Genomic DNA, 27,526 nt, shown 5'->3' with positions numbered 1-27,526 from the left:
GGACGGGGGAGGGTTCAAAAAACCTCCTGGTGGGTAAAATGCCGATGCTTGGTGCTCAATCTTTCTTGTGCTCTTTCGGGTACTGTGTCATGCCAAGGAAGAGACATGGAATGTGAATTCCTTGAATGCAAACATTTCATCTTTTCATGAGTAATCCGCATATATCCGTGCTCATTCATGAGTGAATTGTGTTCATCATACAATATGTCATGCCTATGAAAAGGGATCACATAAGGACGGTGACTAAAATATAGAAAAGCATCACGAATGGAACACTCGAACAATGCATGCTGACTAATCATTCAAACACATAATACTTCCTGTGGGGGTTCTTTGGACCTCGACTTGAGAGTCAAGATCGATTCTTGGTGATTGATGGAATCTGTAATGAGGTTAGCTTCACTAGAAAAAGCATCAACTAAACCATCATCCTTGTGAACAATCACATCATTATCCTGTAAATCATCATGCTTGTGAGAAATCACATCTTGATCATGCTCATCATTATGCTTATCATCATGCTTGTCATTATCATGCAAATTATGTGTGTCATGCTTGGGAGAAGAAGAGACGGAGAGAGTCTCCTTTTCCCGAATCTCTTGCATCTGTGCCTGCAGTTGAGAAAAGAGTCGCAACATCTCTTTCATGTGTCGGTCGTTCATTGCTTGTCTTGCTTTGTTCTCGCGATCAAATTCTGCTTCTCTTTCTTCGCGCTCACGATCAAATTCGGCTTGTCTTACTTTGGCTTCCAAGCGTGCTTGCTCGCGCTCGCGCTATGGCTGCCATTCTTTCTTCGTACTTACGATCAATTTTTGCTTTTCTTTCTGCTGTTCTTGCTTCGCGTTCTAACTTCCTTGCTTCGAGTTCTAACTTGTTGTCCATAAACATTTGCTCTAACTCCTTCGTAGGAGTTAGTGCAATCCTTGGCGTAGATGGGGAAGGGGGAGGGTCAGAAAAACCTCTTGGTGGGAAAAATTCTTCTTCGCCAACTCCATGCTCATCACCTTCATGCAAAGTATCCATTGTGCTTCGAGTGATGGCCATCCACTGAAGTCTTGGGTTCTTAAGTTCACGAGGAACTTGGGTTCTTGTGCGTCTTGGTTCTTGAGTTCTTGAGGTTCTTGCGGGTCTTGAGGTTCTTGAAGTTCTTACGGTTCTTCGTTCTCTTGCAATCTGTGTTGGAGAAGGATCTTCTCTTCACCTGAGTTCTGCTCTTTTCCGCGGGTGCATCCCTTGGCGGCCTTGCGCTCACGCCAAGGTTGCTTTTTCCCACCTCACGTCGATTGGCCGGCCGGTAAATGCACGGTCCGCTCTCAATGAGTGAAAAGAGAAACAAGGGGAGGCTGGACAAGCCCTTCTTTCTTGGGTTTCCTGTCACTCTTCAAAAACACGATTAGGAATCAACACGCCCAAGAGGACTTGGGTTACGTGCGACCGCAACAAGCAAAAATGAATAAATTTATGTGGTTCTTGTGGTTCTTTCTTTGAGTGATACAGAACACTGCCAAAGCTCTGATACCAATGTAAGGTGTAGCGGAAGTGAATGTTGAACTTTGCTCAAGATGAGTGCTCCGAATTGTGTCCAAGGGTTCCTTTTACTTACGGAAGGGAGAGCCTTCCGTTCCTTTAGTGAGAGTGCAAATGATCACAAACAAAGTGATGGGACACTGTGAATGAAGGTGCTGAGACTGAGAGAGAGAGAGAGAGAGAAGAATATGACACCAGAATGTTGTCCAACCCTTCTGCGAAGGCCCCACTCTCTATGGCAAGAGTGGTCGACTATTGATTGCGCAAATCTCTACAATGCTTGGACTTGCCGACTATGTCGACGACGATGAGGACGACGATGAGACGGGCTGAAATCTAAAAATGCTAATGGTTGAAATCTGCAAATGTTTATTTGGTGAAACGCGCTAAAAACGCAGATGCTGAAATCTGCAAATCTTTATCTGCTGAATTCTGACTCTATGTCGGTGACGATGTCGATGGCGACGATGCGACGACGACGCGCTGAAAACGCAGATGCTGAAATCTGCGTTTTCCGTGCTGAAACTGCAAACTACGCTGGATCTGACCGTGCGGCGAGGATCTGTTGCAGGAAGGTGAGATTTGCGAGGTTTGGGGGTTCTAGTGTGGAGTCTAACCGCTGAAAACTGAAAACGCTAATCTACTTGTTGGTTCTGTCGCAATGATTCTCAAAAACGCTGAGGTATCAGGCTGATGCAAAAACGCAAGTGCTGAAAATGAGTCCTGATGCAAAAATGCTAGGGCTTTTGTTGGTTTTGCTGTCGCCGGTTGTCTTGCAGATGCAAAACGCTAGGATGATCTGTTGTTCTATTGTCGCCGTGAATCTGCAAGTGCAAAAACGCCAAGGCTGGTCTTGATCCAAAAAAGCTAGCTTCTCTACTGTGGTGCAAAAACGCTAGAGCATCTTGGGGGTCCTGATGAGAAGTTGCTTGTTGAGCAAGTGCTCTTGCTGCCTCTTCCACTGTGGAATGCTAGCGCTAGGTTTCTTTATATATTCACTTAGTCAAATTGCCCTACCTAGTTTCCAACAAAAGTCACTTAAAAATAATAAGTGAAAAATGTCAAAAAAAGGGAAAATAGGTCTATGCACTGTAAAAATGCTCTTGATGGGTTTTGATGGTAATCTAAGTATCAACTAACCCATCATTCTTGTGAACAATCACATCGTGGTCATACAAATCATCATGCTCGTGAGAAATCACATCTTGATCATGCAAATCATCATGCTTATCATTATCATGCAAATCTTCATGTGTGTCATGCTTTGGAGAAGAAGAGACTGAGAGAGTTTCCTTTTCCCGAATCTCTTGCATCTGTGCTTGCACTTGAGAAAAGAGTCGCAACATCTCTTTCATTCTTGCTTTGTTCTCGCGATCAAATTTTGCTTCTCTTTCGTCGCGCCACACGTTATGGCTGCCATTCTGTCTTTGTATTTACGCTCTATGGCTGCCATTATTTCGTCGCTTTCTGACTTCCTGTCCATGATCATCTTGTCGAAAGCCTCCATAGGAGTTAGTGCAATCCTTGGCGTAGATGGGGAAGGGGGAGGGTCGGAAAAACCTCGTGGTGGGGAAAATTCTTCTTCACCACCCTCATGCTCATCACCCCCATGCGAAGTATCCATTCCGCTTCGAGTGATGACCATCCACTGAAGTCTTGGGTTCTTAAGTTCACGAGGAACTTGGGTTCTTGTGGGTCTTGGGTTCTTGAGTTCTTGAGGTTCTTGAGGTTCTTGAGTTCTTGCGGTTCTTCTTTCGCTTGCAATCTGTGTTAGAGAAGGATCTTCTCTTCACCCGAGTTTTACTCTTTTCCGCGGGCGCACCCCTTGGCAGCCTTGCGCTCACACCAAGGTTGCTTTTTCCCACCTCACGTCGATTGGCCGGCTGCTAAGTGCACGGTCCACTCTCAATGAGTGAAAAGAGGCACAAGGGGAAAGCTGGACAAGCTTCTTTCTTGGGCTTCCTGTCACTCTTCAAAAACAAGGTTAGGAATCGACACGCCCAAGTGGACTTGGGTTACGTGCGACCTCAACAAGCAAAAAAAATTCTATGGTTCTTGTGGTTCTTTCCTTGAGTGATACAGAACACTGCCAAAGCTCTGATACCAATGTAAGGTGCAGCGGAAGTGAATGTTGAACTTTGCTCAAGATAAGTGCTCCGAACTGTGCTCAAGGGTTCCTTTTACTTATGGAAGGGAGAGCCTTCCGTTCCTTTAATGAGAGAGTGCAAGTGATCACAAACAAGTGGATAAACATTGTGAATGAGGGTGCTAAGACTGAGAGATAGAGAGAGAAGAATACGACACTAGAATGTTGTCAAAACCCTCCTCCAAAGGCGCCACTCTCTATGGCGAGAGCTGTCTACTTATGATTGCACAGATCTCTACAATTCTTGGACTTGCCGACGATGTCGACGGCGACAAGACGGACCGAAATCTGAAAATGCTAAGGGCTGAAATCTGCAAATCTTTATCTGCTGAATTCTGACTCTGTCAGTGATGATGTCGATGACGACGATGCAACGACAACGCGTTGAAATTGCAGATGCTGAAATCTGCGTTTTTTGGGCTGAATGTGCAAACTTCGCTGCGAGGATCTGCTGCGGGAAGGTGAGATCTGTGAGGTTTGGGGGTTCTACTGCGGAAACTGAGTACTGAAAACTGAAAACGCTGAGTCTAGGGCTGATTCCCGCGAAGATCTGCAAAAACGCTGAGGTTGATCTGCAAACCAAAAACGCCAGGGGCTGAAATCTATCTTTGCTGAGGAAACTGCTAATGCTAGGGCTGATCTGTTGTCGTTGGGGAATTTGCTATCGCTAGGGCTGATCTGCTGTGTCTTGTGGTCGCCGAGGCTGATCTGCCATGCAAAAACGCTAAGGTTGATCTGTGGTTGCAAAACGCTAGGTCCTTGCTGCTATGTTTAAAAAACGCCAGGCTCGCTGGGGTCCTGCTGAGAAGGTGCTTGTTGAACCGAAGTTCTTGCTGCCTCTTCTGCTGTGAAATGCTAGCAGTGGGTTTTCTTATATACAAGCTTATCAAATTTGCCCTACCTAGTTCCCAACAAAAGTCACTTAAAAATAATAAGTAAAAATGTCAAAAATAGGGAAAATAGGTTTTGTGCATAGGAGAATGCTCTTGATGGATTCTGATGGTAATGCTGATCATCATGCTATGTGCAACCAAAGGATATGCATCTAATCTAAGCGTCTGGACATGCACGGTCTGCGAACGGACTCACAAAAGTGCCAGATCACTTTCTATTCTAGACTGACTTGACTGAACTAAACCTTGGTCATGCTATAGCTTGTGCACGGACACATAGGGTTGGATGTGTCACGTGACACCCTATGTGCATGTGGACAAGCTATCTCAGGTCTAGGGTTCAGGTTAGCCTAGGAAGTGTTTTGGCACCTTTGTGAGCCTGTGCTCAAGCCGTGCATGTCCAGGCACTTAGAGTAATTGCATATCCTCTGATTGCACAACCCAATACCACCCAGCATATGCATTGTCCAAGTAGCATGTCCAAATTCCGGTTAGTTTTAGGGCAGAACATTTTCCAGGTATTTTATTTTATTTATTAATTATTATGCCATTTTATGAGGTCGTGGGCTGTTGGGGAGACTTCTCGACCCCGCCTGGTTCAGGTATACAAGCAGAGAGGGGGGGCGCTCACTATATGCAGAAGAGACAGAAGAAGCTTAGGCTTGTAGTGTTCTCTTCTCAGCAAGACGGCAGAAGACCTAGCATTTTTAGCCTGTAGGACAGCTAGCGTTTTTGGATTCTTCCAGAGCATCTAGCGTTTTTAGTTGCAGATCAGCCCTAGTGTTTCCACGAGCAGTTCCTCCTAGCGTTTTGCAGTTTTCGTCGCCAGATCAGGTAGCCTTTTCAGTTTTCAGCCCTTAACCATTGCAGATCCAACCCTTAGCTTCGCAGATCTCACCTACTTGCAGCAGATCCTCGCCGTGCCACTGGATTAGCCAGCGTTTTCAGATTCAGCCCATTGTCCGTAGATTTCAGCATCTGCGTTTTCAGCGCATCATCGTCGCCATCGCCGTACTCGTCGACTCAGTGTCAATTTTCAGCAGAAAGTCAGAGTTCTTAGAAATTCAGCAGATTAGCCCTAGTGTTTTCAGTTTTCAGCCCGTCCTCGTTGTCATCATCATTGTCGTCGACATCGTCGGCAAGTCCATTGCATCCAGACCATTGTGCCAGATTTGTGCAATCTATAGCATAGACCTCTCTCGCCATAGAGAGGGGGGCCCTTGGAGTAGGGTTTGAGAACCGTCTGGTGTCGTATTCTCTCTCTCTCTCTCTCTCTCTCTTTCTCTCTCTCTCTCATGCTCAACACCTTCATTTACAGTAGCATTCACATTGCTTGTGATCATTGCACTCTCTCTCTAAAAGGAATGGAAGGCTCTTCCTTCCGTAAGTAAAAGGAACCCTTGAGCACACTTAGAGCACTCTTCTTGAGCAATATCAACATTCATGTCCGTTGCACCTTACATGTGATCACACACAATCCAAGACCACTTGGGTGTGTCGATCCCTAATCTGTGTTTTTGAAGAGTGGCAGGTAACCCAGAAAAGAAGGCCTTGTCCAGCTCCCCCTCATTCCTCTTTTCCACTCTTTGAGAGCGGACCTTGCAGTTAGCGGCAAGCCAATCGACGTGAGGTGGGAAAAAGCAACCTTGGTGTGATCAAAAGGCCGCCAATGGGTGCACCCGCAGGAAGGAGCTGAGCTTGGGTAAGAGCAAGGCCTCTTTAAACGCAGATTGTAAGCCAAGAACCCAAGTACCCAAGAACCCTAAGTACCCAAGAACTCGAAGAACACCAAGTACCCAAGTACCCTAAGAATCCAAGTACCCCAAGTACCCAAGAACTCAGTGCATGGTCATCACCCGAAGCGGAATGGATACTTTGCATGAAGGTGATGAGAGTGGAGTTGGAGGAGACGTAGTTTCTACACTAGGAGGATTGTTCCCCTATCCTCTCCCATCCCCATCTACGCCACGGGTCCTATAGAGACTTTGGTCAAGTCGATGATGGAGATGATGCTACAAAAGGAGGCTCATCGTGCCGCCATGGATAGAGATTGTGAAGAAAAAAGGGCAGCTATGGAGCTTGAGCGTAAGCAAGCACGCGAAGCTCAACGCAGCGGCTGCAAAAAGAAGGACATCTAAAGCACGCGAGGCTCAACGCATAGCGGCCGAAGAAAATCGAGCGAGCGGTTATGGAGTTAGAGCGAGAGGCACAGAGCAACCAATGAATGCAGGAGTTGGTCCTATAGGTATTCTCCACGAAGAGCAAGCCACTCAAGGAGGCCGTCGAGTCATCACGTAGCACAAGTAGAGACGAAGATTTCAACAATCCAATCGTTGAAAAGTTGACATTCAGTAAGTATGATGGTAAGATGGATACTGTTGTGATTCATTCTTGGTTGCATCAATTTAATGCTTACTTTGCGACTAACAAGAAAACCAGCAATAGTAAAGTTTTGACTACTGCCATGTATCTAGCAGGTGATGTCATAAATTGTTGGCTGAGCACCTTGAGCATGCCGCGCATGGCGTACCCCTCTCTTTCAGTTGGATCGACGTCCAGGACAAGCTCAAGGCTCATTTCATACACTGCAGTACCTTGATCGGGTAAAAGAAGATTAGCGTGGCCTTTAGCAAAATGGCACTCCTGTTATGTCTTTTTCTAACTGTATTTTGTAGATTGGCATTCAATTGCGAAAGTCGATGTAACAGACTTGGACACTCCAAGTCAAGATTCTACCGCGACACGACAGGAAATCACTTCAAAACAGTTCACAGTTCACAATTGACTCGACACGGCCCGGCGGAGTTTCGTGCCTAGAGATATTGGCCCCAAAGACTGGCGCTCCTTTCGGTATTTCTTTTTAATCTGTTGCACAAAGTACACGGGGGTGGTTGGGTCACATTCTGAGACTCTGCGTCCAGATGCTCTGAGAAGTGGGCACCCAAACCACTAATTTATAGGTTTTTACAAGGGATGCCAAAAGCAAAGCCCCAAAAGCTGCCCATTCAAAAATAGGCTTACAAATAAAGTAAAGCTTTCGAAGGCTTCTAAATTAGAGCAATTTAAATCAAAAGCTTTTTAGGCCTTGCGTAGCAATAGCGTAGAGCCAAACTCTGCTTTTTCCATACACTGCCTGCCATCGCTTTTTGCGTCGCAGTTTGCGGAGGGGTCCGTATAGTAGTGCCACGTCAGCATGCAGCGCAAATATGGGGCTGCTACCACGTCATTGCCATGTCAGCATTTCACGGGGTGTGTGTGTTTGTGGATGTGTCCTCTGATGCCCACCATGTCCAGGCATGACACGTCACCAAGTTGTGACATACCCCCCTCTACGCCCTCGATCACGCCTGCAAAACAGACAAAGGCCATAAACTGTCGTAGCAGACATTGACTGTTAGTACCGACTCACTAGGAACACACATCTAGCACATGTACCAATCGACAGTCACATCACATGACATCATAGGACATCACTTGACATCACAGGACACCACATGACAAATCACATTCAACATTCATGCGGATCTCAGACCATGATTTATCGGCAACGTATTTAGCAAACACATCTAGATCCAGTCGGAACCTCACAGATGCCCGGTTGACTAATCCTTATTGCAACCATGTCTAACGAGATCTTTTAGACCAAAATGCTGCAGTCATTTCGTCTATCAGTTCCTGCACTTAAACAAGTCAAGAACAATCAATCATATTATCGGGAATTCCAGTTCATAAAGTCATACATCAGAATACTGTCAGCTCACAGTATCCCTGAAACTCAAAGAGACATCAGTGACTTTAAATATAAAAAATCGAGGCAATCTGTTGACAAAGGAGCGGAGCAACTCCCCTCTTGTGCATACCCGCTGCACCAGATTCCACCCAAGCTGAGTTTGGGGCTCCATTTAGAATAGACTATGCTAATCCAAATGCGTCAAGGTAAAAATTCACAATTTGAGGATTATCTGCTAGGTCCTCCTCCTCCATCCACTTCGCATCCAATGCAGGATAGTTCTTGAATTTAACCAAGAAATGCCTTATCACTTTACCCTTAATCTTTCTGTCTTTATGTGCCAATATCTGTTGTGGAACAAGGATCTCCTCGTTTTCTTCCACTTCAGGTTGCTCATCAGGCTTCCCATCTTCGGGGACATTGCCTTTAAAAGGCTTCAAGAGACTCACATGAAAAGCATTGTGAATTCTCCAAGTATCGGGCAGCTTCAGTCTAAAGGAGACATCATTTATCTTTTCCGAAATCTTGAAAGGTCCGTAGTATCACATACTAAGCTTTGGAAAAAGCCTCTCCTTTTCCTTTTTCTTTCTCAGGTGTGGCTTCTCAAAACGTAAGAGCACCCAATCGTTCTTCTTCAATTTCAAATCACGACGATGGCGATCTGCTGCCTTTTTCTGTCTTTCTTGAGATTTCTGCAAAGCCTCACGGACCTTGGCAAAAGCCATGTCCAAGTCACGCTTATACTCATCGGCTTTAAAAATCTTATGTTTCGTGCTTAGGAAGGGTGGAACCTTCGTAGCACCTTCAATAATCTCAAATGGCGCCTTCCCCGTCGAAGAGTGTATCGTGTTATTGTAGGCAAATTCCACCAAAGGTAAATACCTTTCCCATTGAGTCTTCTGATCCGAGATGTAAGACTTCAATAAATCTAGTACCACTGAATTGGCAATCTCAGATTGCTCGTCAGTCTGCGGGTGGAACGATGACGAGAAGTGCAACCGCGTGCCAATGCTTTCCCAAATAGCCTTCCAAAACAAACTCGTAAATTTGGGATCCCTGTCAGAGACAATCGTCTCAGGCATGCCATGTAATTTGAAGATCTGGGCCACAAACATTGGCGCTAAGTGATCCGGCTTCACTGTTTTCTTTACTGGAATGAAATGAGCTTGCTTGCTAAATCTGTCAATAACAGTCCAGCTACCATCGTGACCACTCTGTGTTCTCGGGAGATCAAAAATGAAATCCATTGCAATACTTTCCCAGGGGCGGGTGGGTATGGGTAAAGGCTGTAACAATCCTTGTGCTTTATGCCTATCGAACTTGACCTTCTGGCATACCAAGCAACTACGTACAAAATCGTCCACATCTTCTTGAGTCTCGGCCAAAAGAAATCTCTCTCTACACCTTTCAAGGTGGTAGCAATGCCGCGGTGACCTGTAAAAGGTGGACAGTGGCATTCGGTTAAAACCTTTTCACTCAACGGCTGTGTAACGCACAACATGGTTTTCTTCATCAAGTAGCCATCCCGAATGGAATATCGGGCTACTATCTCCCCATTCCGTATGCGAGTGAAAATATGTGCAAAATCTGTATTTGTGGCATACTGATCAACCATATCCTCGAAGCTCCTATGATGAATCGCGGAAATAGCCAGAACCAACGGCTTCCGAGACAAAGCATTTGCCACCAAATTCTTATGTCCCTGCACATGGACAATCTGGAAGTGAAACTGGGACAAGATGTTTGCCCACCGCATTTGCTTTTCCAATATCTGCTTCTGTGACAAGAAGTAGCGTAAACTCTGATGGTCTGCGAAGACAGTAAAATCCGCTCCGAGTAGGTAATGTCGCCATTGAGTAAGAGCATGGATGACCGCCAAAAGCTCTTTCTCATAAATCTGTGCTGTCAATTCCGGCCTTGAGAACAGTCAGCTCTCGTAGGCAATGACATGGCCTTTTTGCATTAAGACCGCACCTAGACTACGACCACAAGCATCACAACATACTTCAAATGACTTCTGCAAGTCCGACAAAGTCAAAACGGGTCCTGTAGTCAATTTCTCTTTCAATGTTTGAAAGGTAGTCACCTCTGTGGATCCCCACGAGAAATGGACTCCTTTTTGTGTCCAGGTATGCAAAGGGAAAGCAACCTCTGCAAACTTTCTAATGAACCGCCTGTAGTATGAACACAAGCCCAAGAAGCTTCTAACTTCATGGACATTCTACAAATCAGGCCAATCACGGATAGTCTCTCTCTAGGCCGGCTCCATCTGCACTCCTGCTGCTGAGACAATATGTCCCAAAAAGTGTATTTCAGGTAGGAAAAATTCACTTTTCTTCGCATTAATCACCAACTGTGATCTCGTAATGCCTGAAAGGCCTGTAGCAGATGTTCTCTATGTTCTGCCTCATCCTTGGAGAAAACAATGATGTCGTCAAAGAAAGTGCCAACTAATAGTCTGTACTCTCGAAAAATCCTGTCCATCATGCGGTTAAATGTCGCAGGAGCATTGGTTAGGCCAAAAGGCATCACCAAAAACTCAAATAACTCAAAAGTCGTCCGAAAAGCTGTGTTGTAGACATCTCCCGGCGCGACTCGGATTTGATGATATCCGCTCTTCAAATCGATCCTGCTAAAACACGAGGATCCCTGTAGTCGGTGAAGAATATCATTGATCCTTGGAATCGGAAATCTGTTCTTGATGGTGATTTTACTGAGAGCTCTATAATCGATGCACATTCTCCAAGATCTGTCTTTCTTCAACACTCGAGAGGAGTACGGTGAAGTACTAGGTTGGACAAGACCCTTTTCCAAGAGGTCTTTCTCTTGGTTCATAATTTCTTCGTTTTGGGCTCGGCTCACACAGTACGGTGAAGTACTAGGCTGGACAAGACCCTTTTCCAAGAGGTCTTTCACTTGGTTCATAATTTCTTCGTTCTGGGCTCGGTTCACACGGTAAGGTGGCCGGTTCGGTGGTGTGCTTCGAGGTATCAGATCAATGGTATGGTCCTCAGGACGAGCATGTGGTAACTCGCTTGGCAGGCCCTCTGAAAAGCAATCGGCATGAGTGTGGAGAAAATCTTGGCGTTCTTTATCAAGTTCAGACATATTTGTTCTATTGTCATCATTCAACTCTCTCAAAAAGATCGAGTAAACAAACAGATTGGATTTCATTAATTTTGAAACGGCTGAAGCCGTTACAATGGGGACAGACTCGCCCTTAAGTTTTACATCAAGTACAATGGTTCTGCCCTTCTCTGTAGTCAAAGTCGCTTTTCTCGCCCGATAGTCGACCACGGCGTTGTTCTTATGGTACCAGGGAATTCCCAAGAGGACATCACAACCTTCCAAGGCCATTATGTAGTGCCCCAAATGCCCCTGACAATGCAACTGAAGTTTGCCAATGACAGGTGTCATGGCTATGTCCTTGCCGGGTGCCGCTAGAACTGCCTTTGCTAGTGGTCCTATCCGATCGGGTGTGATCTCGAGCTGCGCCGCCAATTCAGGTGAAATGAAGTTGGCCTTGGCTCCTCCATCAAAGAAAATCAGGGCTGCTTGGTCTTTCACTTTGCCCCAAGCTCGGTAAAGTTCTGTACTCTTGTCAATCGTGCTTCGGGCAGTATCCATGCAATCTGGAACTAGTCCTGCTTTCATCTTGCGCTTTCGTCCACGTTCCTCTGCTACTTTCGAACCCTCAGGCCTGTCCTCATCCTTGTCGTTCTTTCGGTGCCTTTTTAGGGTACTTCACGGAGATATGCCCAGTTTCCTTGCATCCAAAGCACTTCCCCTCTTTGATGTAGAGAGCTCTCTCTCGAAGAGTGAGCTTGGGTCGTGCATCCTTTTCTTTCTTTTCTGGGTTGCTCTTTCTCTTTCTACTTTCATTGTTTGAAGTCTGTTCAGTCCTTTGCGTCATGATTTCATCTGTGGGTAGGTCAAACTGCTTGAATGGATGGCAAAACCCCGTTTTACATGACTCATCAGTTTCTGAATGGAATCTGACTTTTGCTCTAAGCAGTGATCTCGGATCTCTGTAGGAAGTCCCAAGGTAAACCGCTTAATCTGTCCTTTGAACGAGATCTTCTTAAATGAAGAAGTTGGTAGAAAAGAGCTCCAGAATCCCTCACAATATGCGTCCAATGTATCCTTCTTGGTCATCCGAAGATGGTTCCAAGCAGTTCTTATGTCGCGTTCGTACTCCCGAGTCAACCAAGAAGAAAATAAAAAACCTTTTAAAGTTCAGCCCTTTAACTGGCGCTGTCTTGTTTAATATAGGTTTTTACAAGGGATGCTAAAGGCAGAGCCCCAAAAGCTGCCGATTCAAAAATAGGCTTACAAATAAAATAAAGCTCTCAAAGGCTTCTAAATTAGAGCAATTTAAATCAAAAGCTTTTTAGGCCTTGCATAGCTATTGCGTAGAGCCAAACTCTGCCTTTTCCGTACGTTGCCTGCCAGCGCTTTTTGCGTCGCAGTTTGTAGAGGGTTCGTACAGCAGTGCCACATCAGCCTGCAACGCAAAATCTGCGACTGCTGCCACGTCAGCATTTCACGGGGTGTGTGTGTGTGTGGATGTGTCCTCTGCTGCCTCACCATGTCCGGGCATGACACGTCACCAATTTGTGACAGTCGGATGAGGATCGCAAGGAAGCTTTCCTCGTCGGGTTGGACGAATACATCAAGTTCGACGTGCAAGTCTTCAACCCTACGGACTACAATGATGCCGTCAGAATCGCTCTAGCATAAGAGATGAAGCACAACAAAGGTAAGCTGAAGGAGAACGAGTCAAGTACCCCTCAAGATTAACAAAATGGTAAGATCAATGGTAAGCATAACGATAATTCTTCTTCTTCTCAATCTTCTTCTACGCCTAGAGCACAGAACTCTCACAATGATAGTAAAGGAAAGGCTAAAACTCAGGACACCCCTAAGTTGACGCCCGATGAAAAATCTGCTCAATGAATCTCAGGAGGTTAGTTAACTCTTGAAGAACGAACCGAATATGCAAAGGAAGGAAGATGTTTTGAATATCACACTAAAGGCGACATAAAACGAGTTTGTCCTAAGAAAGCATCTAAAGAACCTACAAAGGAACCCATAGAATCCACATCATCTGTTAATGCAATTAGTGAGAATACTAATGTGTCCCAATTTTCTCATGATCATATAGATGAGTCTCTCATGTAGTGTTATGGTCATGTGAATAGTCAACGCATTGTGATCTTGTTTGATTCGGGTAGTATGCATGATGTGTTAAGTGACTCTCTCGTGAAGAGCGCACGTTTAAAAGCTCTTCCAATAGATCCCATTGTGATCTCTGGATTTGCTCCTGGCATGCACTCTTTTTTCACGCATGAATGGACGTCCTACTTTAACCGTTTTTTGGTTCAAAATGTTGGTTTTCGTCGTAAGTTTGTGGTTTCTCCTCTCAAAGGATGTGACATGTTTCTTGGCATCAAGTGGTTTAAAGGTTAGGATCCACAAGTTAGTTGGAAAGAAAATAATCTCTCTTTTCATAGTTGAAGTAGCACCTCCCGTGGTTCTTCGCTGTGACACGAGCATTACGTCTTTGCCATTAATCTCTCTCTCATGTTTTGAAAGAGGATAAAACACGCAATCTCAGTCTCTCAGTGCACAATCCCACATTCTAGAAAAGAACGAGTCATTGCATTAAAAGGAATCTTTTTCTGTCATTCCTTCTCCTTAGCATGACACACCAAGGTGGTAAGGTACGGTACGTATTCGGTACGACCTGTACGTAGTACCGAATGGATAGAGTTGTTAGGTACGTAAAATTTGTAGGTTTTTTTTAAAAATGCCAAAAGCCTACAATACGGTTTGTACTTGATAAAAAATTCATAAGTATCACTCCAAGGATGTTAGTTCACTATCCTATAAACCAAAGCAAAGCTTTCATACGAGTTCCTAATCGTGCTTGCCCTCCTATATTCACCACTGCAATGACGTTCGTGTGTGCTCTACAAATGCAAGTTGTGTCGAAATGTCTACAAAACTAGGTGTTGGGATAAGGCTAAAGAAGGGCAAACCAAAAATTCCTGCCACAATAGGGTTTATTTCCACACATCACCCACAACACTGCCCCCCCCCCCCCCCTCCCAAAAAACCAAAAGAAAAAAAAAGAAAGAAAAAAAAACAAAAGAAAGAAAACATACAGCACGAATCCGTACGATACGGTACCGTATGGTACGGACGTACCGTACCGTACAAATCCATACGTACGTACGGATCGTACCTTGTGACACACATTTTTTACATGATAGAGATTTGATTGTTCGTAAGGATAATCAAGCCTTCAAGTTGCTCGAGTCTTGTGAGCAATTTGGTGGTTTGATTGATTGTGTTCCTAGTAAAGCTAACACAGTTGCAAATACGATCAGTCACATAGGACCGATCTTGCCTCTCAAGTCGAGGTCCACAATACTCATTCAGGAAGTATCTTTTGTTTGTATGATTAGTCAGTATGCATTGTTCGAGTCCCTCATTCGTGACGGTCTCTTATATTTTTGTCACCGTCTTATGTGTTACCTTTTCATAGGGAAGCCATATTGCATGATGCACTTGATTCACTCATGGATGAGCACGGAAGCATGAAGATCACTTTAGAAAAGATATAGAGTTTGCCTAAAAGAAATTTGTAATCTGTCTTTGAGACTGTCTCTAGCTCTCCCCAATAAAGTGTTTCTATATATGTGTAAGTCACGTAGATATAGCCCAAGACATCTCATAACTCATGACCCTAGAGAAAGGACCGAAACCCTCTCTGAATAAGCAATGGAAACGGCCCCGAATCTCATAGTACACTGTGCAATGACATATGTAATGTGAGCCCAATTGAGGAAACTGCAAGCTCGCTGCTGCCTGCGCCCTCCCCCCTGCCTTCGCGTATCCTCCCCCCTCCTGCTCTCTGCGCGCGCAGGCTTCTGCCCGTCCCCTGTGTGCGTAGCCCCTTTCTCCCCCGTTGCTCCTGCCCGCAACCCCGCCTGCTGCCCTGCCTCCCCCGCTGCCTACCCCCGCCTGCCTACCCCCCTGACGCCCCCCCCCCCCCTGCCGCCCCCACCGCCCCCCATAGCTTAGCCGCCTCCAGCCCCCCCCCCCCCCCCCCCCCCCCCCCCCCCTCGCTCGCCTGCCCTCTCCCTTCTTTCCTGTCTACATTGCCTCCCTCCCCCGCATCCCCTCCTTTTTTGCTCGCAGGAGGCTGTCTCTACGGCCTACTGGGAGCTTCGCGTCCTTCCCGCCTTCTTCGACTCCGCAGCAGACACAAATGGAGGCTCCAGCTTGGCCACAGAGGGACTCTACCGAAGCCCCCTCGCCCAACCCCACTGAGTCCACCATTCGACTTGCTCTTTCACCGATAGAGCAAGCGAGCCTAGCCGCAGAGGTAGAGCGCTTGCAGACGACTTCTGTCATTTGCAAGATTCTCGGTACCCGACCCAGTAGAGGAGAGCTGCGTGAGCTCGAGCCCACTTTCGACAGTGGAGACATGGTTTTGACCCTGCTTCGGATGTTCTGGTAGAGGAGGCAGACATCCCCATCTCCGTCTGCTTTCCTGGTTTGCGGAGGGAGTACTTACCACTTTTGTCCAGGATAGGCTCAGCGATTGGGACTGTCTAGGAGACACCTCGCACGGCAGCCTCAGTAGCTGCCAAGGCGGCCGGCATTTCCTCAGTTTGCGTTTTGGTTAGGGACACTCACACGCTCTCGAAGGTCATTCTTCTGCCTTGGGTGAGTGGGGGTTGGTTCAGACAGAGTGTGGAGTATTCGGGTCTCCCGAACCAGTGCTTCATTTGTCGACGGATGGGCCATCTTGCGAAGGCCTGTCCACGGAGGAGGCCTCGACCTACACCACAGACTCAGCCCCAGCCTGCAAGGGTTGGCCAGCAGCCACAGGCCGAGACACAGCGCACACATGCAAAGCCTCCCTCCGAGCCTGGGGCTCCAGCGGAGGAGGGATGGCAGCAGGTCCGTGGTCGACGACGGCAGGGGCCACATAGATAGCCTGACACTCAGAGTGGTCCTCAGGCGCCTGCCCAGCAACAGTGGGTTCCCACGTGGAACCGTTTCGGTCCTCTTGAGCAGGATGAGGTCCCTGCTCGAGCCCCCACCTCAGCTTCACCCTCGACAGCCCCCCCCCCCCAAGAGTTCCCCCCCTCCTCATCATCCTCCCCCCCTCCTCGTGCTCCCGCCGTGTCCTCCCCCCGCCCCTCCTCTCCACCTCTTACCCCTGCTCCTACTCCCCCCCCTCCCGCTCCAGTTCCACAGCCGACCCAGGGGGCAGGGCCATCTCCGGCTGCTAGGAGATCTCTTGGCAGCACCTTTGCCACAAGTCGCTTGGCGAGAGAGGGACAGTCTTTCTTGTGACCCCCTCTACAGGTACAGACGTCTCCTTTTGCAGCTATCCCTCCAGGTCTTACGAGCATCGACTTGTGGCGCCGAGGGACTTCTTTGACTACGACTTCACTCGTTTTCTCGGCGACAACCCATCAACAGACCATGAGGCAGCCTGCTTTAGGGTCCATGTTCTGTTCCTTGCAGCTAGGGGGATTGAGGCCTTGGACTCAGCGGTTGGCTTCTCGTTTCCCCTTTGCAGCAGGGACCAGACTGAGTGGACTCTCGACTCCGTGTTGGGGTGGTTACACACACAGGTCCTAGAGTTCTCTCACCACATGGGAGAACTAGGAGTTAGAGACATGCTTCAGATCATGTGGCCACTGGCCAAGTTTGTGGTGACCCCTCCAGATACAGCAGGATGTAGACACATTGTGGTCTACTTCTTTGCCGATACGCAGTGCTTGCCATGCTATGCACACATTCATGAGGACTCTTGGACAGAGGAGGTTGCTTTACGGACGGCTGGATCTACTTGGGCTTGGGCCAGACACTCGTTGCAGTCACGTCTATCTAGAGGACGCTTGGATGCGGATTACTCCCCAACCAAGCTAGCCTCGAAGATAGCACGTTTAGCTGCTGCGGCAGCATCTGTTCTCTCTCGCTCCCCATGAGGATCGTGGTGGCTGTCCAGGTGAGGATGGGTTGACTCCCAGTTTTTTCTTGGAGTACTGGGACTTGCTTGGCCCATATCTCTGTAGTGCTTTTCAACACATCTTGCACACAGGAGTGATGTCTGACAGCATGAGTGAGGGCTTGATCTACCCCATTCCCAAGGAGGGTGGCTCCTTGGATGAGATTCGACAGTGGCGCCCCATCACCATCCTCAACTCAGCCTACAAAATTCTTGCCAAGGCTCTGAGTTTGAGGATCCAGCCACTACTAGAGAGCCTTATACATGGGACTCACACAGGTTTTGTCAAGGAACGTAGTATCCTTGACAACATCCTTACTTTTTGGGAGGCTTCTGCCCTAGCGCGGCTCCGTGGTGAGGACTTGGTGATTCTTCTTCTCGATTTTGAGAAGGTATACGACAGAGTTGACTGGGACTTTCTAGAGGGCACTCTATGCAGGATGGGCTTCTCAGATGCTTGGATCAGAGGGGTGTCAGCTTTGTACAGACAGACTCACAATCAGGTAACACGTTCGGTCAGACAGGGCTGTCCTCTTGCCCTCTTCCTCTTTTTGTTCTATGCGGAGGCGATGAGCAGGTTTTTGGTGTTGCAGCAGGTTGGTCTACGGGGCTTAGCACTCCCTATTCGGGGAGATGAGCTTCTGGACGCTGAGTTTGCCGAAGACTCAGCCTTGTACTTAGATGGCCAGGAGGCCAACCTTCACAGGTGTGAGCAGGCTTTGGAGACCTTTTGTTGTGCATCTGGCGCACTGATCAACTGGAGAAAGACAGTGGCTTTCTTGGTTGGTAGTGCTCCTGTGCCCGATTGGATGCCAGGAGAGGGTTTTAGGTGGATTCCCCCAGGGACTGCAGTTCGGTACTTGGGCTGTCAGGCTGGTTTGGACTTGTCTCCCGAGCAGCAGATTGCTCCCCTCCTGTCTATCAGGAGGAAGTTGTTACACTGGAGCTCAGCTCGACTTTCTTTGGCTGGCACAATAGTAGTGGCCAAACCAGGTGTTGTTGGCGACTATGTGGTACATCACTTCTTGCTGGATCTTCTCGAGTTCTTGTATCAGCCAAGTAGAGAGGGTGATCAGGAACTTCCTTTGGTCAGGACATGACACTCAGATAGCCCAAGCCAAAGTGGCTTGGCAGGTCATCACTCTTCCTTGTTCACAGGGAGGACTTGGGATCATTGACCCAGCACAGCAGAGCAGAGCCCTTCTTGGGAAGTTCATAGTCAGAGGACTTCTCTTAGGTGAGGAGCCCTGGAAGGAGTTCTTGCTACAGCGGCTTCGTGCTAGGGTGCCTTAGGCTGGAGGCCCTTGGCAACCTTCGACCAGATGGATCTTCACAAAGATGCGTAGAGTTGGTTTGAGCAGGAGACTGGAGGACCGCTTCTCTGTGAGTTTGCTTCGATCTTGGGAGCACTTGCGGCGAGGCCTGGAGCAGCGTCAGCCTACTTGCACGGAGGAGCGCCTACGACAGCCCCTTGTTTGGAACCCCATGGTTAGCACTCAGAGAGGCCACTTGGTTGTTAGTCGGCCTCATGTTTCCTAGGGTCCCATGGCAGCGGGTCCAATGCGCTCTGTAGATGATTGGTTAGAGTTTTCAGGCTTGTTTGAGGAGGTGCAGGGTTTCCAGCTCTACAAGGCATGAGAGGGGTGGAGAGCATGTGCTAGGACATCTCAGAGGCAGTTCCAGCTGAGTGGCTCACACCTCTCGAGCCAGTAGTACCCAGGTGGATGGGAGCCTTCACATGACTGGAGGTTTTCATCTCAGTCCGGGCCTGCTCAGAGACTGTTCCATCCCTTTTCTCCGAGCTACAGGGTGAGGGATGCTTACAGCGAGTTGCAGTAGAGGCCCCGCAGGTGGCAGAGTGCTGTTTTCAGAGGATCCGAGTGGTGGGCATCTGTGGGAGGACTTGTGTCATCGATCCTGACCCAGCAGCTCTTGAGAATGGACATTGGAGACTGTGGGCTTGGGAGTGCTGTCCACTGGCACGAGTACAGTGGGATCTTGGAGAGTGGCTTTGGAGGGACCCTTTCTCTTCGGCAGACCACCCAGGTGTCCCGTTCTTTCAGTACACTGTTCGACTGGGACGTCACATACTAACAGCACAGAGAGAGGCCCGCCCCGCAGCAGCACCTCATTGGCAGGAGGAGGGTATCACAGCTGAGTTCTTGGCACCCTTTTGGGAGAGGTTGTGGGACTCTAGACAGTCAAGGCGAGTCACCTTGTTTCAGTGGCTGGTCGCACACCGAGCTACAACAGTTGGGAGCTGGCTAGTGCATAGTGGTCTCTTGGCCGCATGTGCAGCTTGTGACCATCTTGTGGAGAGTCAGCGTCACTGTCTTTGGGACTGTCCTTTGGCAGAGCAGGTGTAGCTTCGAGTTCTTCGGCTGATACCTGCTCTTTCCACGGCTCGACAATACACTTGAGGAGCAGCGGCTTGGTCCACTCTCATGGGCCCGGCACTTCAGTTTGAGGTATCTTCCACCAACAGGATGATAGTGATACAGGAGGGGCGACCTACACTCCAGCCTGCCACAGAACTTACTCCACAGGAGTGGTACAGTGAGAGAGAGGAGTGTTGGGAGCTTATCAGTGGCCTGACACTCTAGTTCATCTGGCGGGCCCGTTGCTTCCGCATCTTTGAGGCTCGCCCTGTGCCACAAGCAGAGACTGTTCGTTATCTTTGGCTAAAGCTGATCCACACTCTCAGAGGACAGCTCGAGAGACTACAAGGCAGCTCCGACCGCATGCGGGAGCGCAAAGAGGCTTTCCTTCGACTATGGCGTCCTAGGCCTTTCTACACCATGGTCCAGGGTGTACTCCGATGGCACTACCGGCCACCTGTGTGGCTTTTCCCTCCCCCATTTCTTGATTTAGCCCCATCGTACATATGCTGGTTTTTCATTGGGAGAGTCTCCCCATCATGGTTGTTGTAGCCCTCTCTTGAAGAGGTGGTTGTAGCCCTATGGGCAGTTTCATTAACTAATAGAAGGATCTTTTTCTTGGAAAAAAAAACGACATATGTAATGTAGCTTTGTCTCTGGCTCTAGTTGGCATAAGCGGCATATCCCGTTGTCTGCTAGCTGATGTGAGGATGTCATAGTTACCCGGAACGGGAGATTGGAGCGGGGAACGCGGAACGGCAACATGCATGAAACCATTCCTTGTTTCGGATACTCACGTTTGAAACACGGAGCAGGAATCCGTAACGGTAAATTGGGATGGGAACGGGGAACGAAGATGTAAAAATGGCCATTCCCTGTAACTATGGAGGATGTGCGTATCTGACCTCAAATATCTCAAGAGACCTCAAAGATCTATCCGACGAGAGTTGAACTCAAGACTTGTTAGTCGTGGGGGGGGGGGAGAGAGAAATGAAATGAATGAAATGTTATATTAACGTCTTCAAAAGGCCATAGTGACCTATGAGACGACAAATGAAACAAAACTGATACAAAACTGAACTGAATGTAGGTAGTGGAGTATCTGAGGAGGGATGGAGCTCTATCTCTAGGGGTATATGCATGTCTATATGCTCAAGGTAGTACAATCATGAGAATGCATCAAGCTATCTAGCTCCATCCTGTACTAATGGGGGGATGTAAGATGTGGTACATGGGCGGGTCTGGTGCCAAGGCTACCCGGATGAAAGCTGTCGTGTCGGCCCTCATCTAAGCCACTCGCTCCTCAGTGGCACGGCGCTCCCGGGCTCGGATCTCCTCGATCTGTCGGTGGTGGGAGCTCGCGCCCCTGTAGCCTGTGACTCGTGGTCGTCGTCTAGCTTGGCTCACCTCTGCCTGTGGGAGTGTCACTCCCCTTTGAGTGTCTGGTGAGGGAGGGGCGGCAATCCTCTGAAAGAAGTCTGTGAGCTGCAACTGTCTCCCCTCTGTCTGTGTAGCTGTGTGTGGGTGTAGTAGTGTGTCCCGATGGCTCTGTATCTCTAGTAAGAAACGTCCGAGCTGTCTCTGATCTCGAGAGTCCATGATCTCTCGGAGAGTGGGCTGTCCTCTGAATAAGGCCTCATACCTGCCTCTGATCTCAGTGTATGCTTTGCATCTACATACAAAGTGCTCCTCACTCTCCACCTCCTCTGTGCAGGCTCTGCAGACTCGCTCCTCCCTGGGAACACCAATATGTCTCCCGATCTCAATCTCTAACCTGTGTGAAGCCACTCTCAGCTGACCAATCGCCACCCGTGAGCTATGTGGCATATATGTGTCCATGTAGCGTGGTCTCTGTATGAACCCCCCAGACAATATGGTGAGAAACTGGTCTCTGTAATCTGACATCCTCGTCCCCAAGCCAGGTGACTCCCAGACTCTCCTAGTGTATAGCTGCCACAGATCCTGTCTCAATACCAAGTTCCTCTCACTGCGAGAGAGGTGAACATATGGTGAGTGGGGGTCGTACTGGAATGGTGGTAGGCTCTCCATGTCAAGACCGTGTCCCTCAAACCATGCTCTGACCTGTGAGTACCATGCTCTCTCATGCCCACTCTCTAATAGCTGTATAGCTGCCTCAAATGCTCTACGAGTAAGTCTGTATGGAGGTAGCTCTCTCATCCTCTGGATGAAGCAGACTTTCTGGAATAGTGCCTCTACAACCATAGGTGGTGTGGCGAGCTCGGCTCTAATAATGTCATGTGGCACTGTCTTCTTGTTGCGGAGCAAGCGTGAGATCATACATACCTGTGGCCTCTCAAGCTGTGTCCACTGGTCAACTGTCAATCCTGGTGCCCATACTGCCGCCGAGTACATCAAGGCCGGGGTGACTAAGGTGTCGAAAAGCCACCCCTTCGTGCGGGGCTCCTGAAAGTGTGCCTGGTGGCATCTCCGCTCTAGCATGGCCAGAGCTGCATATCCTCGGGTGAGCCTGTCAGCAGCAGCCTGCCTCATAGTGAAGGGTCTTGGTAGGCTGGTGAATGTGATGCCAAGGTAGACATAGGAGGTGACTACATCAACCTGTCCTCCTGCTGCTGTGAAGGTGGCAGCGCTCCTCACTGCACTGGATGTGTGAAAGATCATAACCTTGGTTTTGCCAAGGTTCACAGTCAACCCCTTGTGTGTGCTGAATTCGTCCAAGGCCTCAAGATGGCGTTGCAAGCCCTCGGGTGACTCTGAAATCAACACAATATCATCAGCATATAAGATGATGTGGACCGGAGTACTTGCCAAGTCGCTCCCCTCTCCTCCTGCTCGCAGTATGTAGTCGGAGATCTCGTCGATGTAGAGCCCAAAGAGTGTCGGGGAGAGTGGGCATCCTTGCTTAACACCAATGGTGCTAGCAATGGTCTCTGAAAAACCGCCTGGGCAACGAACTTGACCCGTCACCCTCTCGTAGAGAGCATATATGGCCCAAATCATCTCTGTTGGTACCCCAATGCTGTGAAGGCGCTGGAAGAGTCTCTCGCGTGGGACTGTGTCAAAGGCCTTGCGGAAATCCACAAAGCAGCAGTAAAGCCTCTTCTTTCGCGCCTTTGCCCCATCAATGAGGCAGCGCAGAACGAAGATGTGATCAGTGGTGGAGAAAGCTCGTCTGAAACCTGCCTGGCCTGGAGCTCGTAAACCCTCGATCTTTGCGTAGCAGCTGAGCTGTGCCTCAAGTACTGCTCCATATAGCTTGGCCATCGTGTGGCCAATCATGATAGTCCTGTAGTTCCCTGGGTCCAGGGTGTCGCCAGATTTGTGGATAGGCACTATGGTGTGCTGTGTCCACTCTTCTGGGAAGCCCTTCCCTATAGCCCGGTTGAAGACATGTGCAATCAACGGGGCTATAGTGGAGGCCGCATAAATGATGTGCTCACTCTGTAATCCAGTATGGTCAGCTGATCGTCTGTGCTGCATGCGGCGTATGGCCCTCTCTACCATCTCTGCTGTAAAGAAGGAGGAGCACGTGGGGCGTGGCTCGTGTGGCTGTGGGATAGGAGGCTGCCCTGGCACCTCATAAAGTCGCTCTGCATAATCATGCCATATCTGTGGATCCTCAATAGTTGTAGTCGGACGTGGCTCGCGCAGGGTGCGCCATGCCGTCGCGCTATCCATGCTCATGAATAGGCAGTATAGCTCAAGCTCCTGTGCCTCTTCGAATGCTCGCCGCTTTTGACGTGTCAGCGTCTTCATATGCCGTCTGGCCTCTCTCTCTGTGATCTCTCCTAAGGCTCGCCGTGCACGGAGGCGTCGGTATAGCTCTCTGCACTCATCATCATACCACCGGTTCTGAGGCATAGTCCCGGGGGGGGGAGTGCGTCCTGTGTGAGTGGTGTGTGGAAAAGAGCTAATAGCTGAAGTGTGGAGAACGGAAGAGATATGTGATGTGAGAATTGAGAGTGGTGTGGATGGGTGGAGGAGGCATAGGCCATGCTCGACCTCGGCCGAGTAAAGAGAGGCTAGCTCATGTGTGAAATGGATGGTGGTGTGTGGAGTGTGTGCTGTGGAGCTGTGTGGGATGGTATCTCCGGTGATGGAGGAAGAGAGGTATGTGTGGTCGGCTCCGATGGGTATGGGTGGAATGGTGAAGGATGTGATAAGGTGTGTAGCCTCCCTGGGTCCCAGAATATAGTCGACTGTACTCCCCCCTCCCTCTGCAACTCCATGTGGCATACAAGTCAGGCCCCCTGAGGTGGGCCACTGGACCATCCCGTTATAAATAACGAGACGGTGCTGGGAGCCAAGTCGAAGTAGATGTCGTCCGTAGGCTGTGACTGGAGCTCTGTCTGCTGTATCTCTCATAGTAGCCTCCTCATCTAGAGTGTGTAGTGCCTCTGGGTCCTCGTGGTCATATGCCTCACACTGCTCACTGCGCGTACGAGCATTGAAGTCTCCCATAAGGAAGACTTCACCCAGTGTGGAGTACTCCATAATCTCCTCCGTGAGGCATGCGTACGGTGACTCCTGCTCAATAGGGGCGAATCTGGAGCCTGTGGGAGCAAAGTAGCAAAGGGCAATGTAGACGATCCTGTCTCGTGAGAGTTCGAGGCGAATCCACATGTAGCGGGCCTGTGGGTCCCGGGCAACAATCTGTAGTCTGCTGTGAAGCCCCTGTCTAAAGAGTATGGCCACTCCTCCTGAGCCGCGAGTGGTGTGCTGGCGCATACATCCCCGATGTAGAGACTCCCACTGGAATCCATGTATCCGTGGTAACCCTCTCTCTGGGCTCTCGTGTGTCTCTGTAAGTAGAATGATGTCTCGACCTCTCATCACCTCCTCAAGTCTCTCTGGGTGTGTCCATAGGTCTCCATTGCAATTCCAAACCGTGACATGAATCTCCTCGTGTGTCCCACAGGCCGCGAGTCCCTATGCGATGGTCTTGCCATCAATGATAACCCTACCATCTCGATATACTGCCTTCTTCCCTTCTTTGCAGGCTTGGTGGACTCTAGGCATGCACGCGCGACGGTGATCTTGTTGCATCTTTGTGAGGTCATCATCAAGATAAATCGGGGGGCCTTCTAGCCCTCTCAAGATGACCCTCTTTCGGAGGAAAGAAGTTCGAGACTCCTCGGAGGCGAATTGGAGGATGAGAGCTCTCTTCTTTGGATCTTTGCCGGCTCTCCAAACTTTGGAGAAAGGGATCTCTTCTTCCTTGTACTTTCTTGCATAAAGCTTTCCCATCGCTCTCGGGTGTAGACCCTTCTTCTTCTTTGATGCCGGTCACTCGCACATTGAGACGGCGAGCTTGTCGCATCTTCTCCTCCTCGATGGTTGTGTGTACGATGAGTACCTCATCTTTTTGGGCTTCCTCTCTTGCTACCTTCTTGATATTCTTTTTGACCACTTCGACCCATCCTTCTTTGGTGGCCTCTAATTTGTCCTCAATGCTTGCGGTGAGGGCTTTGGTGATCTCCTCCTTGAGGGCTTCCTTAGCCTCCTCTTTAATCTCTCCTTCCTCGGGGGTGAGGGATGTGATGGAAGCATGAAGGAGATCGATTTGTGCCTTCATCTTTTCTTGCTCTTTCCTCCATCTCTCCCTCTCCTTCTCGTTCTCCCGTTCCCTTCTCTCCTTCTCCTCTTTGAGATTTTGGATTTCTGCTCTCATGTCCTCCTCCTCTTCGTTCCATAGCTTGATGAAGGTGGCTTTCTCCTCCCTCCATATCTCTCTCTCCATCCACCATTCTTTCATGTCCTTCTCCAATTGTGCAAGCCTCTTGTTCGTGAGCATGAAGGTTGTCTTCATTGTCGATGTCGGCGTCTTGATGATGGGGGAAGACATGGTTGTCTTCGTAACTACCCTCTCTTCATATTGTGAAGAAGAGGGGAGAAGGGGGAGAGAGGGAGTACGTGTGTGTATGCGTGTATGTGTGTAGTGTGTGTGTGGGTATGTATCCGTGTGTGTGTGTGTGTGAGAGAGAGAGAGAGAGAGAGAGAGAGAGAGAGAGAGAGGCTGCGTGAGAGAGAGAGAGAGATGGCTGCGTGATGGGGAGCGAGGAGGGGCTGCGTGAGGGGGAGGGAGGGGCTGCGTGAGGGGGAGGCTGGAGGGGGGCTGCGAGGGAGGGGCTGCATGAGGGGGAGGCTGGAGGGAGGCTGCGAGGAGGGGCTGCGTGAGGGGGAGGCTGGAGGGAGGCTGCGAGGAGGGGCTGCGTGAGAGAGAGAGAGAGAGAGAGAGAGAGAGAGAGAGAGAGAGAGAGAGAGAGAGAGAGACTCGAGGCTCCTTCTGCGATGAGTAGCCCCTAGCTTGCGACTGTTCATTTGCCCTCGTTGGAGCTTCTGCCACGCGTCCCCTACCCTTGTTTTTTCTTTTAACTCAGTCCAAAGTATCTTTTGAGATTCTTCTCAAAGAAGTTGGTTTCAGAATTGTACCAACATACTGGTGCAGTAAAAGTTTATGATTATTGTTTTACGCCACACCTTCAATGTTTTTATGCTGATTTATCTTTTCTTCTTATTGAAAATGTCACTCAGAAAAGACTATGCTTCTGCAGGGTCAGGTTTTATGGGATTTAGCTCCTTTCACGTGAGTTCTCAGAGCTCAAGCCATAAAGTCCCTCTCAATTCTTTCAAAAGGTCAAGACTGTGGACTCAAAACTTATCAGGTTCTTGCTTTGGTGCTTGCTAGAATTCTCAGTTATATCTTCTGATAAAGCTATAGTAATGTCGTTTTGTGTGCTCGACATGCACGAGTTGATGATAGCTTTGCTTTTCTACAATCATGTGATGCTTCCTTAGTCATACAGCGGCTGTTGAAACGGCTAAGGAAGAGCAAACAGAGCAAAAGGTTTCAACAGATCTTTCCTTAACGGGTGATGCTATAAGACAAAGATTTCTGGAGTTTTATGCCACTCGCCAGCATAAGATTCTGCCTAGTTCATCTCTTGTTCCAGATGATCCTACTGTCCTCCTCACCATAGCTGGAATGCTGCAGTTTAAGCCCATTTTCCTTGGCCAGGTATTCAGTGTTCAATGATCATCAGTCAATTTAAGTAGCCTACTACATCTCAGTTTAGTGTTTTCACACTCTGAAAGGCGCCGAGGCAAGTTCCACGAGCCACCACCTCACAGAAATGCATAAGGACAAATGACATTGAGAATGTTGGCCGAACTGCACGACATCATACATTCTTTGAGATGCTTGGTAATTTTAGCTTTGGTGACTACTTCAAACGTGATGCCATCAAGTGGGCATGGGAACTGGCCACTCAAGAGTAAGTGTAAAATTGTATTGTCAATCTTCTCGTCTATGAAGTACCACACTAATTCTACTGGGTTTTTTCTCATACTTTCAGGTTCAAACTGCCCATAGACCGCTTGTGGGTGAGTGTTTTCAAAGATGATGATGAGGCTTTAGCCTTGTGGCGAGATGAGGTATGTAGCTTTTCCAAGATAATTCCACTAGTTTTAAGCATTTTTTGTCGAAAGAGAGAATTTCATGCTTGGCCTCTTGGACACAGTTTTGCAGCAGCCTGATGAGGAGTGTTGAGAACCTAAATATTTGGATCTTTCCTGTTTTCTATTATTGTTAATCTGTGACAGTTGTAATCTTCATGAAATTACTGGTTCTTTTAAAAATAGGAACATGCTTATTTGTTGAATTCTGTGCTTTTAATTTATTTTATAAGTATTATTGGTCACTTTTTTTTGTTGTCATTGTTTGCATGACTAGAGGCCCTTTTTACAAACGGCTTCTTCATCTAGTAACTACCTTTTGGTCATAAAAATCTACCTGCCATGTTCATTACTAGTTCTTTTTTTCCAAGAAAAAGATCCTTC

At 48.4% G+C, this 27,526-nt stretch overlaps 1 protein-coding gene across 4 annotated transcripts in view; it reads left to right on the top strand.

Annotated features, from left to right (window-relative positions):
- EMB1030 (Alanyl-tRNA synthetase, class IIc) overlaps positions 1-27,526 on the top strand; it is a 57,766-nt gene that overhangs the window by 13,245 nt on the left and 16,995 nt on the right. The window contains exons 2-5 of one of the 4 annotated variants that reach the window (XM_086503683.1): positions 26,242-26,352; positions 26,494-26,705; positions 26,783-26,961; positions 27,043-27,121. In XM_086503683.1, the coding sequence (XP_086359809.1) occupies positions 26,242-26,352; positions 26,494-26,705; positions 26,783-26,961; positions 27,043-27,121 (581 nt within the window). Of the gene's footprint in view, positions 1-26,241; positions 26,353-26,485; positions 26,706-26,782; positions 26,962-27,042; positions 27,122-27,526 lie in introns of those variants that run through there. The other 3 variants (XM_086503684.1, XM_086503686.1, XM_086503685.1) reach the window with 3 other exon arrangements.

The sequence above is a fragment of the Adiantum capillus-veneris genome, chromosome 27 (assembly GCF_014529385.1).
Source record: "Adiantum capillus-veneris isolate H3 chromosome 27, ASM1452938v2, whole genome shotgun sequence".
NCBI lineage: Eukaryota > Viridiplantae > Streptophyta > Polypodiopsida > Polypodiales > Pteridaceae > Adiantum > Adiantum capillus-veneris.
The sequence above is the reverse complement of the archived record's forward strand: the minus strand, read 5'-3'. Positions and strand labels throughout refer to the sequence as shown.